This window comes from Parus major, chromosome 2 (assembly GCF_001522545.3).
Source record: "Parus major isolate Abel chromosome 2, Parus_major1.1, whole genome shotgun sequence".
NCBI classification, from domain to species: domain Eukaryota; kingdom Metazoa; phylum Chordata; class Aves; order Passeriformes; family Paridae; genus Parus; species Parus major.
The window spans coordinates 43,394,602-43,408,228 of NC_031769.1; the positions used below are offsets into that span (position 1 = coordinate 43,394,602).

Genomic DNA, 13,627 nt, shown 5'->3' on the forward strand with positions numbered 1-13,627 from the left:
GGGAGCCTGCGCCGGGAGTCCCGGCCCTGGGGGAGGCGAGAAAGCTGGGGCCCTTCTCGCTCTGCAGCTGCGGCTGAGCCCGGCACTCCCTCCCAGGTTTCTGGGTGTTGCGGCCGGAACCGGAGGTTTGCGTCGGGTGCCACCTGGGGCTGTGCAGCGTGGCGTGTGGACCTTGGTGATAAGATTCCCCCAGAGTCCGCCGAGCTTTGTGCCTCGTTTTCAGGCAGGGTTTTACTGCCAATTATTTTTTCTTTTTTTTCTTTTTTTTTTTTTTTATTTTTTTGGTAGCGTATTATAGTGAAACGGTGAGAATACAGGAGAAGCTTAAGTGTCCGTAGTTGAGTTAGTAGCTCTCTATTTCTTCCTTTGCCCTTGCTCTTCCTCTCCATAATATCAACGTTGAAGTAATGAAACTTAAACCAGAAGTAGTTTTAAAAGCTGTAATGCTGTGTATTTTTAAACGAATTTTAAGAAATACTCTACTGGTAATTTTTTTAATGGTGGAGCTTGACACGTGCTGTACCTTTGTTATATATTTGTCTGCTGTAGACAGGACAGATAGGACCTAAGAAATTATTTGCACTTTTTATCTCTATTTCTGGTTTGCTTTTTTTTGCCTCTTAGGATTGTTTTCCTTTGGAGACTTCAGCATGTAGTCATCTGAGGATGTGTTCCCTATCTTATTGCTACAAATCGAATATTTATCTATCTCTATGACTTTATACTCTCAGAGTATAAAAAGATGGCTTCTGAAAGGGTTTTTGGAAGTTAGATACCTTGCTTCCTTCATGCTTACATAGAGGATCAGTGATTTAAGCGATATTATCTTGTTGTGCTAGATTGATTACTAAAACTAGAAGCTCTTCTAAGTGCTCTAATGCTGCATATTTCAAAATTAATTTTAAGAAATACTCTCCTATTTCCTAGTGTTGTTTAACCTGGGGAGCTTGATATGTGCAGTAGCTTTCTAAGTAGATCAAGGTCAGTGCTAATCTTTCAGCTGCTCTTCTGCTCACTTGCTTGCAAAATATCTGGCTTTGACTGGAGCTACTACTTGGATTAGAAACAAAAGTCATTAAATGTGAAAGGTATGTTAGCTTGGAAACAGTAATGTTTCCATGGAGATGAAGATATAAGGAATCTAAATAAGAATAAGAAATCTAAAAGATTGTAGAAGTGTAGACCCCTGCTCTTCCAGAAGACTGAATCTTCAGCAGACAGTGCAGTTAACATGAGGTCACTTCTTACTTCTGCTATTACTCTAAAGCAGGTCAAAGTTTTTCTGCTGGAGATTGACTGTGTAAAAGATCCCAGCACAAGGGTCTAAAAGCAGCTTTATTCTCCATCTTTCAGTGGAAAGGGGGCTGTAGCTTTGGCAGATCTTGCTCACAAGGTCTTCCTAGTTGGAGTCATATAACTGCATTTCATGTAGAGTAAAAACTAGGTAAACTACTAATTAGGCTGTGTGTGTCTTAAAGCTGGGTCTGGGAGCATGGGAGGACTGCCTATCTGTTCTGGTCCATTTTTGGTCTCCCTTAATAATTCCACAGTCTCCTGATGACATAGTAGGACAAAATTGCCTCCACTTAGGTGAGTCCCTCTTTCCCCAAACAAATTCCCATTTTAAAACCCTCAAGTGGTTCTCTTGAAAGATACACATATTTTATGTACTGAGATTGCTGTGGTTTTGAAGTTGACCTTTCTACTGTTACGAAAACACAGCTTAGGAAACAAGACTGTAAATGTGGTCGTGAATGTGAAAAAGTCAATGATTATTAATCTTTGTCATAAATCCACTGTAAACTATTCCAAATATTCGTTTTTGTTTGGCTTATGAAATAAGTGATGAAAAAGTAAATTTTAAGCTTTGTGTGCATTCAAGCTGTCATAAAAGCCTACTGTTAGTGAAAGGGAGAGGTCTTGCCCTTGTATTGCCCTGGTCATGATTGCACGGTCCTGTTCCATACTTTGTGTTGTTAGACTTCCTGATGTGTTTTTGCTGAGGTGATGTGGTTTTCTTTCACTTGAACGACTTTTTGCTGGGGCATTTCTTAGCTGTTCTAATGAGTTAAAGTCAGTTCTCAGGTGCATCCCAGATGACACAGTAACTTGGGGGATGGGGCCATGCAGCCCTTTCCCCTCTTGGCAGCGGGGTACACACTTTGGTTTCTCCTGGAACTGTACCTTCACCCTCGGGTTTATCTTAGTTATGGTCTTTTCTACTTCAGTTACAGAGAAAGTGGCAACTTACATTTTTCTCTTCTTACAGGAAGAGGATGATTGGAAGGAGTTTGAACAAAAGGAAGAAATTGATTATAGTGGTCTTAGAGTTCAGTCCATGCAAATAAGGTACTGCTTTTTCTTATTCTTTTATTTCTTCAGTATAATCCTTACCAATGTCCAAAAAGGATGGGCTTTTTCTCCAGAGCTGCTTCCATGGAGTACAGTTAAAGAGAGGTTTGATACGTTTCTGATAGTACACAAGTTTGCTACTGCGTAATTTAACTTTGACTGGTCTCTGACAATGTTCTCTTTATTTTCTAAATCTCTGTTCATACTCTAGATCTATCTGTTTTGCTTGAGACTAAGGATTTTTTATTACAAATGCTTAACATTCCTCTCCATAAAGACAGTCAAGCAGGAATTTCTCAGAGTAGTGCAGGATAGTGATTCCCACTGAATAGTTAGCTGTCAGGGTATCTGACTCAACCTACTCAGCATCTTCAGTTGGGAAGCAAATTCCTGAACCACTGCATTTGTATTTAAAAAAAAAAAAAAAAATACAGTTGGTAAAAGCAGTGTCCCGTGATAAGATCCCATGGGATTGCATTTATGAACCTAGTCCACGATTCCTTGTTTGTTTTTTTCATTGGACTTTTCCTGTTGTCTGGTGCAAGGTAAGTCTGCTCGTGTCTGTCCCAGTTAAGAAAAATGTTTCATCGGATCAGAAAAAGGGTTTTTATGATCTCTGTTGTAGACTGAGAATGTCAGATAATCCTCATTGGTATTGATGTTCAAAATAATGTTATCTGAAAATCAGCCTACCTGTAACCAGTGCAATGGATGTTTTATTCACTGTTCGAGCAGGTCTGACATTTCTGGAGTTACTTATGTTTTTCGATCACAGCATTCCTCCCACTCCTTTCAGTTAACTAGTCCTTTGTGTCATTTGCATGAATTTGTCCCACAAGCTTTCCATGGCATTGAAATGTTACAGTGGATAATCACGTCTGATTAGACAACCAGTGAGCTGCAGCTTCACTGGCTGCTGGTTCTGTTTGACCTAAAAGCCTCTACTTTGGTTTTCCAGACAAATGCCAGCATTCCAAATACTTTTCATGCAGTGGCAGATTTTCAGGCATGTGGAAGTTTCTGCCACAGGATCTTGTAACTATTCAATTAGTGGATTCAGGGGAAGAGGGGAGAAGTAAATGGAAAAAAAACGCACCAGGGGTTATAAATTATCCATCTTTGGAAGTCTCTTTGATGTAACAAAGATACGGAGTGTCTGGTGGGGGTGGAATGCTCCCTGTGCTTGCTCTGTTGTAGTTAAGTCTATAGACATTGCTTCTGACTGTCATTTAAAATAAGGTGTTTAGGCCCTTGGGCCACCTTACTCTGGTTGTTACAGTGTTTGGATGAACAGTGAAAGGCCATTTACAGGCATTTTTTTTCTGTTCTCTAACCATTACTTAACACAAAAGGGTTACTCAGATCATGATTAGTAGGATTTGGTGTATCATGAACTTCTGAATTCACACGTTGCTGCTGTTGAGATCAGTGTCTTGATTATTTTCAACAGCCTCATTTTCCACATCTGTCCCATTTTACCACAGCTTTCTGTAGCAGTTTTGGCTAGCAAATTGTTTTGGGTGTCTGACTACATCTATGCAAAATAAAATAGTCTAAATAAAATACTGCCGAGCTTTTGCATTGGGTCTGTCTTTGAAAAAAATCTGTCTTGTGCTGCTTTTTTTTTGCTGCTGTTGTTTTTGTTGTAGTTTTGTTTTTCTGATTGCCTACTTTAAAAAAAAGATACCTGAGTTTGTTTGTAGTTTGTATAATACCCATACATACAAGGGTATTTCTTAGGGGGTTTTGGTTATATGAAAAGTGAGCTCAGGACTTGCTTTCTTTCACCATTATTCCACTATTTCTTCCTCTTGACTAAAGCATTTTATGGAAGCTGGACTCATAGACCTTTCCTGCTTTATGTTCTCATCCCTTCCAAATGCACAACTGTGTTAGTAAGAAAAAAGCCTTTCTGCTCAAAATAAGATGCCAATTTCTTTGATCACTTTGTTCAAGTTGAATATTTTTTTTAATTCTTTTAGGAGCTTTTTTCCTTTTCAGTTGCCAAGTTATCTAGCAGAATGCCAGAAATTGTTCAGCTGGAATTGCTAGTACCGTGATTACACGACTAACATAGTCTGGTTTAATTTAGTATCTTCAGCATGGCAGCCATGAAACCTTGTCTTAGGAGGATTGTGTAATCTCTGGCAAATCTTAAACCTCCGTTTGTAAGGCACTACTGATCATTTCTCTCTTCTAGTGAAAAAGAAGATGATGAAAGTGAAAAAAGAGAAGAACCTGGGGACAGTTGGGAAGAGACTGGTGGTGGTGGTGGTGGTGGTGGCATAGACAGATCATCTGGTCCTTGGAACAAGTCAGCTCCTGCACCAGCCCCTGTTGTTGAACCAATTGGTAAATTTAACTCAGACTTGTTTTTTTCCAATCGGAAGTGCATCAGGTTGAATTAAGCTGCTCAGTGGGTAGAGCTCAAGGAACAATTCCTGTTCAGGCACACTTTAATGAACCAATGGCTTGTTTGGCATGCCAGCCATCAAGGATCCCTTTGTGTCAAGGGATCTGAGGAACAGAATTGAATTTAACGTATCTCTCAGATAGGGTTTTTTTTATTCCCAGCTTCAAAATGGGGGGAAGCTTTCTGTTTCTGCAGGAGATCCCTCTGTTTTTCAGTCTGTAAAGTACCTGTTAGAAGTATTTCTGTTGATCTGAAAATGCTGTTTAACATTAAACTTCAGTGGATGTTCAGCCAGTATCTGATCTACTGTGGCCGTTAATAGCATGCTTTTCAAATCTGTCCTTATAGTATTGAGAACATGATATTGGAAAATTGATTCTTTTAACTAGGATAGGTTTCAGGTTTTTTATTAAGTACAGTTTATTAACACTGGTGGAGATAAACTACTTGGTTCTCTTCTGGGTTCAGAATATTATTTTCCACTGAGAAATTAATTGAAAAATAGCCTATGTTCTTTCTTGTTTGTAAAGGAGGTAAACCTAATTAGTGTTATTTAATCTTAGATTTTTACCTTAAGTGCAAACTAATTTGGACAGTCCCCTCTACATCTGGAGAGGTGTTTTAAATAAGATTTGGCATCTGTATAATTGTGTTTAAATCTATTTTACATGTGTTTAAATTGTTGCTGATAAATTGCAAATGAGAAACACGAAGTCCTTATTAATAGTTTGGATTCCCTAAACTTTGTGAGACAGTACCATGTTTCAGTTTGACTGAGTGTAGGTTAAGTCAGGTGACGCCTGATTTCCTGCCTTGTCTAAAATACTTACTTCCAAAACTTAAAAGGTGGAAAAACATACTTGTAAGTTTCTTTTAATTTCTTCTTTATGGAGTTTTGTTTTTGTGTTGGTTGTTTTGGGTTCTTCTCAGCTATGAATGCAGACTTATTCTCAAGTGTGAATGTTGTTCTTTTCCCTAGTTACAGAAACTCCAGAACCGGTGCAGACTGGTGGCGTGTACCGGCCGCCCGGTGCCAGGGAAGGTGGGCGGCCACGGAGAGCACAGCAAGGACCACCAGAGATCTACAGTGACACGCAGTTCCCCTCACTGCAGTCCACCGCCAAGCTCGTAGACAGTCGAAAGTAAGTGCATTCCACTGATTCCCCAAGAGTGTTCTAACTGCCTTCTCTAAATTCTTATTTTGTCCTAGTGCTTAAGCCCGAATCTTTCTGTAAAGGAAAGAAATAACTTAGGGGTGGTAAATGTATTTTCCAACTCTGTTCCTGTGAAATAACTTTCATAGGATGTAGCCCAGTGAGATAGCCAAACAAGACTGCCAATTATGTTGCCTTTGATGGTTGAAGGATTTTGCTGAATATTTCTGCTATTGACAGCATCTGCTTCCCTCAGACTCTAGACTAGCCATGGTAGGGCTCTGTGTTACTTCCTTCAGCAGATATAGGAAGTCCTGAGCATTCTTGTTAGAGATGTGAAGGTGGTTTAACTGGAGGTGTGGGGTTTAATACAAATACAAATGTACACTTGCTGTCTGAGCTGTGATTTACAGAGACATGCTCCCCCAATTTTGCTGAAGTGTTTTGTATTATGTGGCGCTGAACACTTCAGTCTCACCCTGTTTTTGAATCCTGATCTTTCTGTAATCTTATTCCCAGTAGAAGAGATGGCTAGGCAAATACCTAGTTCACTTGGGGGATTTGTGGTGTTTTTTTGTTACTGGGGTTTTTTTTTCCTCCTCCTGCTTACTATGTTAGTGTTTGTTACAGCTTAGGAGAAGCTTTGTTTCCTCTGGGTGTTTTTTTGGTGTAGCAAAGGAAAAATGGTATTACTGATTTTTAGATTTGAATGGTGCAAATTGAGACAAGACAAAATTCTGAATGAGCCTTCTAGAAAATTGCTTTCGCTTTCTAGAACCTATTTGTCATAAATGTACTTAAATTTACTTTGAGAATGTTACTGTAAACTGTACTGGGTGATGAGCTTATTCTGGAGATAAGGTTTTAAAAGATTTGCTTGGGAATGTTTAGGTATTCTGAAGAACTCTAGATCTTAGTGTTTGTTCTCTGTTTGTAATGCTTTTGTTGGGATGGGGTGGAAATGGACTAGAAATTCACAATTCACAAGTTAGTGACAAGATATTTACTGATTACATTTATTTTCCCATAGGGATAAAGACATGGAGAAGAGCTTTGAAGTAGTAAAATACAAAACTAGAGGTAGGGATGAGGTCTCAAAAAACCAGGCACTTAAACTTCAGCTAGACAACCAGTATGCTGTGCTTGGGGATCAGTAGAGCTGCACACACATTACAATTAAGGAATGCTTTTTTGGTAACTCTTCTACTAAGGTAACTAAACTACAGCTAACAGCTATGATGAACGTGCCACCTTATTTCTGCTGGATCTACTGCAGCAAGTGCAGACTACTTTGACATAAGTGATTGGTTCTCCTGCACTATGGAAGCATAATATATTGCAACTTCTCCATTGGATATGGGGCAAATTAATGTAAATGATTGAACAAGAGTCATCAGTGTGCTTTAATTGCTCAGAAAGATACCTACAGCCAGTGGTCATTTCAAAATCTTTTTATGTTCAGATACTGAGCCTTCGTAAAGGTTGACTACCTCAGACTTGATGCACTCATTGTGGACACCATGTGGATCACAACTTCTGGAAGAGAAGGTTACAGCTGTTTTAGTGGCCATCTGAAACTTGAAACCAGCTCTACTGGATTCCTGTCAGAAATCCTGCAGAAGTCAGCCATTTGGTTCCAATTTGCTATAACAAAGATTTAAGTGACCTTAATGACAAACCTGTTCGTTCCCCTTCTGAGGAATCCTGTCATGTGTAGCCATAGCCTACTAGAGACGTCTGGAGCATCCCATACCACTCATACTATCCAAGTACAACAGAGCTGTAGTTTGTTTACCTTTCTAGAGTGCTGTACGGAAGTAACTGCAAAACAAATTAAAACTCATTCATTATCAGATTTGAGGAATGATGGGTTTGAATGGTTTGTTTGCATTAGCCATTTTCAAAGTTGTCTAAGTTGTTTTTTTTTCAATTATCCACAAAAGAAATGCCTGCCTTGTTTCTGATATCGATTTGCAGTATATTTAAACAATGGTAAGATGTTGTTGTGAAATAGGGTTTATTTTGGCTTTTGTCATGAAGTTTGTCTTTCTCACCCTAAAGCACTAAGAGTTTTGATTTGACACAGAGGCATCCAGACTCTACAGTCTTCAGAATTTGTCCTTTAAAATGAGATGCGGCAGTAGTGATAGTAGATAAAAATGATCTATCAAAAACAAGTATTTGTTTGTTGAGGAGTGATGCTTACTTGATAAACAGAATAACTTGATATGTAGAGAGATAACTAAAGCTGGTAAGCCTTATTTGTTTGGCTACTTCTGTGAAGCATGCAGCTCTCTGAGGCAGCAATCTTCCAAGTGTAACTCATAAATGGTGTTTATTCACAGTCAGTTTAGTAATGATGGAAGGCAGTGACTTCTGTAAGTTACTTATCTAGTGGAAGTAGGCAAAATGGCACTGGTACACTAGGAATATAGGACATTGCCTGTAACTGTTTCAGTGAACCAAACCTGTCAAGTACCAGAAGTGTTCTGCTGTAACTGTTTTTCTCTTCTCTGAATTTTTACACCAGAAGCAAAATGAAGTACAATAGTGGTGTGCTCCAGTGTTGAGGTTTCTCAGAGTAAATGCCAAAAAATAGACCCAACATCCATAAGAGTTGCCAATGGCAAGAAAAACAAGGGAACAAAACAAAGCTTGCTTACGTGTGTGGGAGTACTGTGTATGTGCAGAAGATAAGGGCAGTTCAGGAATCACCCTGTTGGGTTCCCTTTGACTAACTGCTGACTTGCTTTAAATTTACTTCTCTGAGGCCAATGCAGATTTTGCTGTTGACTTCAGTGGGGCTGGGGTTTCACCTGGTTCTTTTGTGCACAGACTAAAACTGGCCTTGCCCTTGCAGAGTTAACTGTCTATAAAAATTCTGCTAGAAGCTGCTATTAAAGAGGGCTCAAGAGACTATTCCTAAAGTTGGAGACTTCATTTGGAAACAAAACCCCGCTGAAAGACTGATACCAATACCTTGAACTCTGAGCCATGTATCTTCCTTGAAAATCCATTGTTGCCAGCAAAAGTGTTGTTGTCACAGTTTCTGTGGAATTCATGGTAAATGGACATGTCACTTGATGGGGTAGAGATGTGAAGTCTTAAAATGCTTTTCCTGATGCTCTAAAGAGATTGCAATCACTAATGCACATGAATAGAGTTTTAGTCTCCTGTGTGAAGGGTAGATGAGACTGTCCATTGTACCACCTTTATTTGAGGTTTTTGGGCATGAATTCTGGCAGTTCAAGAAAACCCTGTAAAAGTTTCAAATCAAATAAAATGGAAATATACATGGATTCCGGAGTCTAGTGAGTCTTTACATTGTAGTTTGAGCTCATGACTGTACAATAGCAGAGGAAACAGCATTTGTCTCTTCAAGGATAGGCCATGAAGCAGGCAGTTGTCCTTAGGGTCAGGTGGGCTCTATTTCACAGCTTATAGCAGTGCATATCAATAGAACTTTTATTTATATGTAGTTTAGTTTGCTACTTGGCACGGTGTTTTCTTGCTCCCACCATAGAGGACTGGTTTGAGATTGTGATTTGTTTTTTGTGAAGCTTTGATTTGCTTTTCACTTAAAAGTACCTCTGCTAAATTAAGGAATGGGGAAGAAAAACCCAGCCTCTGGATGGCTGCTATCACTGGAGCCCATCAGGTACTGATAACTAAAGGTGTTCCTTTGGGGGCTTCTCTCAAACATATCATTCCAGTTTCTTTCTGGAGGCATAAGGAAAAACAAAAGGGAAATGCAGCACATTATCATAGTACAGAATGTTAAACTGTTTTAAAAGATGTGTTTCTTGTGTTAAGTATAGCTGCCAGCAACTGTCAAAATGCCAGTTGTCAGTATCTTCCTTGTACCAAGTAATTGCTCTGCATGCCTGAAATTTTGAGTCAGTCCTCTGTGGAAGCTGAGTTTGCTTTGGAGGCTGAAGTCCAGCTTTATCTGGTTTGTTGTTGCTTTCATTTGAGGCATGCTAAGAAATGTTCATTCCTTCAAAATGCTCATTGAAGGCTTATTCCATAAAGGAAGGGGTGTCAGTTGGAGAAATGAGATTCCCAATGCCAGTCCATATAACGCAGTTGTGTGCTGCTTCAGGGACTCCCAGGCCTGTGACATGCTTTTATGGTGGGTTGCTTGTTAATTCCCAGTTTAAAGGTTCTGTTCTCCTTTCTCTGGCTTACAATAAAACATAGCCGTAAAGTTGCCAGCTTGCTGGTAGAACATGGAAATGTCCAGTGCTTACTGGGAAAAGAACAGTTTGGATTTGTGTCTCTCAATTATACAGTCTATTTAAGGATGTTAGAATGCTTAAAACCAGGTCATTTTAATAAAGTTGGGCTTCCCAAATGCCTACTGTAGGTATCTGGAATATGTATTTACTTGAGCTGATGGTAATGTAGGAGAGGATTAATTTTGCCCCTGCCTGTCTCTCCCAGTTTAGCTGTGTCATGTTTAATCTTATTCACAGATGAAGAGCAATTGAAAATAAAAAGTGACTGTCTCCTGTTGCTTCAATTTTGTATTTGTAGCTAGCTTTACCAGTCATGTCCACATAACTTAGATGAATTTTTAATGGTACCAATTGTGCTAGAGGCCTGACACCACAGGGAATAGGGCTTTTGGTATTTGACTGCATCTGTCAGCACTTGGAAGCTTTGATCACACCATGGCCGAGACCCGTGTGTTGTTCAGGTCAAGTAAACACAATACAATTTGATTTGGCTTCACATCTTTAGAGTTTGCTTATCTGAGCTTTTGCAGTAGTTGTAGCTTTCTGCCTTTTTAATTTCTGCCTGGTTGAGCAGTTTTAAACTTGCTTGTGGTTTTCTTGTCAAATACCCTAACTGAAACGGAGCAGGGATTAACAGGGCTTCATGTGCTTAAATAAGATTTCTTACTTACAAGGTAGTAATATTGTTCTTTCCAATATTGACATGGTCAGAAATTCACACCTCATTCGCCCAAGAAGCTAAATTATACCAAAACCACCTTGAGTACTATAAAATATTTATGAACAGGCATGATCCAGGTTTTGTTGTTGGACTGTAACTTAGTTCTCAAATTCTTTCTCCCCGTTTTCAGCTTTTAACGTTACTACTAGTTTTTAATAATAAATAGGGGCTTTTATGTGGTAGTATAAGAAAATAATATGCGTACCTAAACTTCAGATAGATGATTTAGGTATCTACAGAAAGGAAGAAATCTGACATATATTTGCAGATAAACTCCAGAAAAAGAAAGATATACTGTCTGTATTGAGGTTAATACAAGAGCCTGCAAGCTCTAGCAGATGAAGTGACAGCAGAAAACAGAATTGAGGAGTCTTAAGTCATAACAATTGTGTATCTGAAGTTTGGCTTCTCAAGTATCACCTGTAGTTCTGCCATGTTCTATTGGAAGTGAAGTAGAGCAGGAAGGAAAAGTAATAAATAAATTAGGGAGAGTGGAAATGATGCAAATAAAACATAAGTGCTGTAAGAAGAGAGGGATTAGGAGGGCTGTTTTCTAAATGATAGGTTTAAGTGCATAGCCTGAGGCAGGGAGTGGAGTGTCAATGTTGGATAGTACAAGTGCTGTGTGGGTAGGCACTGCTTTCACAAGTGACAGATTCATCTGACTTTAAATCACCAAAATTGTTTAAAGTTCAGTACTTGGGGAAGGCAGCCCATTTTATTTCTTCCTTTCAACAAACTGGGAGAAGGTATTCAGAGAGAAGATAGAATTTTGCATTGGAATGAAGCTGACCTGTTGCCTAAAGAAAGAACTAAGGACATATTTCAGGATGGCTCAACAATCCTCTTAGGAAATAAATTGTGTATTTAAGAAAATTATTTTTCACTTCTGCATGATTAAAGGCTGAGACATTATTTCAAATAGCTATGAAGGCTTTTTTTTTAAATGAAGTAACTTCTAAATGGTACATACATCATGGGTTTATTTTCAGTTGCTTAAGAGTATGCGTTGATGCAGCAAGGTTAATGAAGTTCAGTGTTCAGCGAACTTCTGCTTAGCCAGAATACAAATACTTAACACATATGACAGTATTAATGAGTCACCAGGAAGAGTAGTGTCTGAAATATTGGAATGGAAAGTGTGATCTAAAACAACTGTGTGCACTGAAAAGAAGCCAAGCCCATTTCATAGCTAGAGCATGGGAAGCATGGGACCAAGAGACTGGGATCTGGCCTTGGTTTTCTACTGAGCTGCTGTGTTCAAGTAATTTAGTTTCATTTTGCCTCAGTTTCCCCAGCTGTACCAAAATAACCAACAACCTACCTCACAGGGGTGTTGTGAGGCCAAAGCTGTTCTTTGTCAAGGGCTGGGGATGATGGAAGGTTCTACAGAGGACTAAAAAATCTTTATTAAGAGATCTTTATACTAGCTTTTATTATAGTATTTTAATACTACTTTGGCAAAGGCTTTTTTTCTATGGAATGTAATATACATCCTATTTAAGTATTATGTAATTGGACTTATTTTAGTATGTATGGGTAAGGAAAAAGTTCAGGCTGAGCCCTCAACTACTATTTCCTCTCTTCAATTATCTGTGCAACCCAAATGGCATATTAATATGAGGCTCTTTGTTTTTATGTGGAACATATTAAAATCAATATTGCTATATTTTGTAAACCCCATGACTGAAATAAAATCCTGCTCACAGTTGATAGCCAGTTCTTACAATGTGGCTGTTTTAAAGTTTGTTCAAATCATGTGAACTAGAAATGTTCACTCCTAAGTGATATTTTGTCATAGGAATGTGTTTTTCTTCTCCTCTCCACTTGTAAACACTTTTTCCTGCTCTTTATTCTTTCTTTAAGTTGAAGTGGCATGCAGATACAAGAGAAATAGGGAGAGAGAATAATCTTCAAAACTTGTATAATCTGCTATTAAGGCAAACTGCAGAGGAAGGGAATGAACAAAAGGGAAATAGGTGGCCATGGAAGGGGTTTTTTGAAATAAAGGGAAGAAATGATCAAAAACTAGGGGTGGGTTAGGTAAGCAGGTTAGGTAAGAGGAAGGAATATAGATACAGCAGAGGCGATTGCCCTATTTATTATCTCCTGATTTACCAGTTAACTGCAGCTGAACTAACATGAAGTAGTAACTTATGAATATACCTTTGTCTGCTTTTGCTGGTGATTTCAAGGTTCATTGCTCACCTTTTACAAAGGGGCGTCAAATAGAGTCAGAGAGTACAATGGTGACCTGCATGCAGACAAATGAGAGCTCTGGTGGGTCCTGGACAGACATGAGCAGTTACCTTCTCTTATTGATACTTTTATCATTGATGCACCTCTAAGCTGTTAATGTGCATCAGCAGTGACGGTTCTCTGTCAGAACTGATTACTGTTAAACTTCAACAAACTGTGGCAGTTGCTTCAGAGAAAATGCTTAACTAGCTGAATAATAAGCACTGAAGAATAACATGGGGCTTTTTGAAATACTGACGATGATGATGGTAACGAGTGATATTGGTCCATATATTGGTAGATGGCTTAAAATGACTTTCAAGCATGTATCTTATATGGTGGGAAGGAGAATTGCTTTTAAGATGTTTTAACATCTGTCCCCCTCTTAACAAATAAACTACCCTAGTTTTACTGTCTTTCCAGCTCCGAGGAGCTGCTTCTACCATTCTCTTATCACTTTGCTGCCTGTATTTTTCTACTATGTCACTTTTTTTAAGGTGCTGAAGAAACA

At 38.9% G+C, this 13,627-nt stretch overlaps 1 protein-coding gene across 7 annotated transcripts in view; it reads left to right on the plus strand.

The window, feature by feature from the left end:
- The window catches only part of CDV3 (CDV3 homolog), a 28,212-nt gene that overhangs the window by 548 nt on the left and 14,037 nt on the right, over positions 1-13,627 (plus strand). Inside the window, exons 2-6 of one of the 7 annotated variants that reach the window (XM_015618140.3) lie at positions 6-47; positions 2,262-2,349; positions 4,553-4,704; positions 5,745-5,907; positions 6,950-12,593. In XM_015618140.3, the coding sequence (XP_015473626.1) occupies positions 6-47; positions 2,262-2,349; positions 4,553-4,704; positions 5,745-5,907; positions 6,950-7,076 (572 nt within the window). In that variant the 3' untranslated portion in view covers positions 7,077-12,593. Of the gene's footprint in view, positions 1-5; positions 48-286; positions 306-354; positions 1,591-1,620; positions 2,350-4,552; positions 4,705-5,744; positions 5,908-6,949; positions 12,594-13,627 lie in introns of those variants that run through there. The other 6 variants (XM_033511936.1, XM_033511937.1, XM_033511935.1 and 3 more) reach the window with 6 other exon arrangements.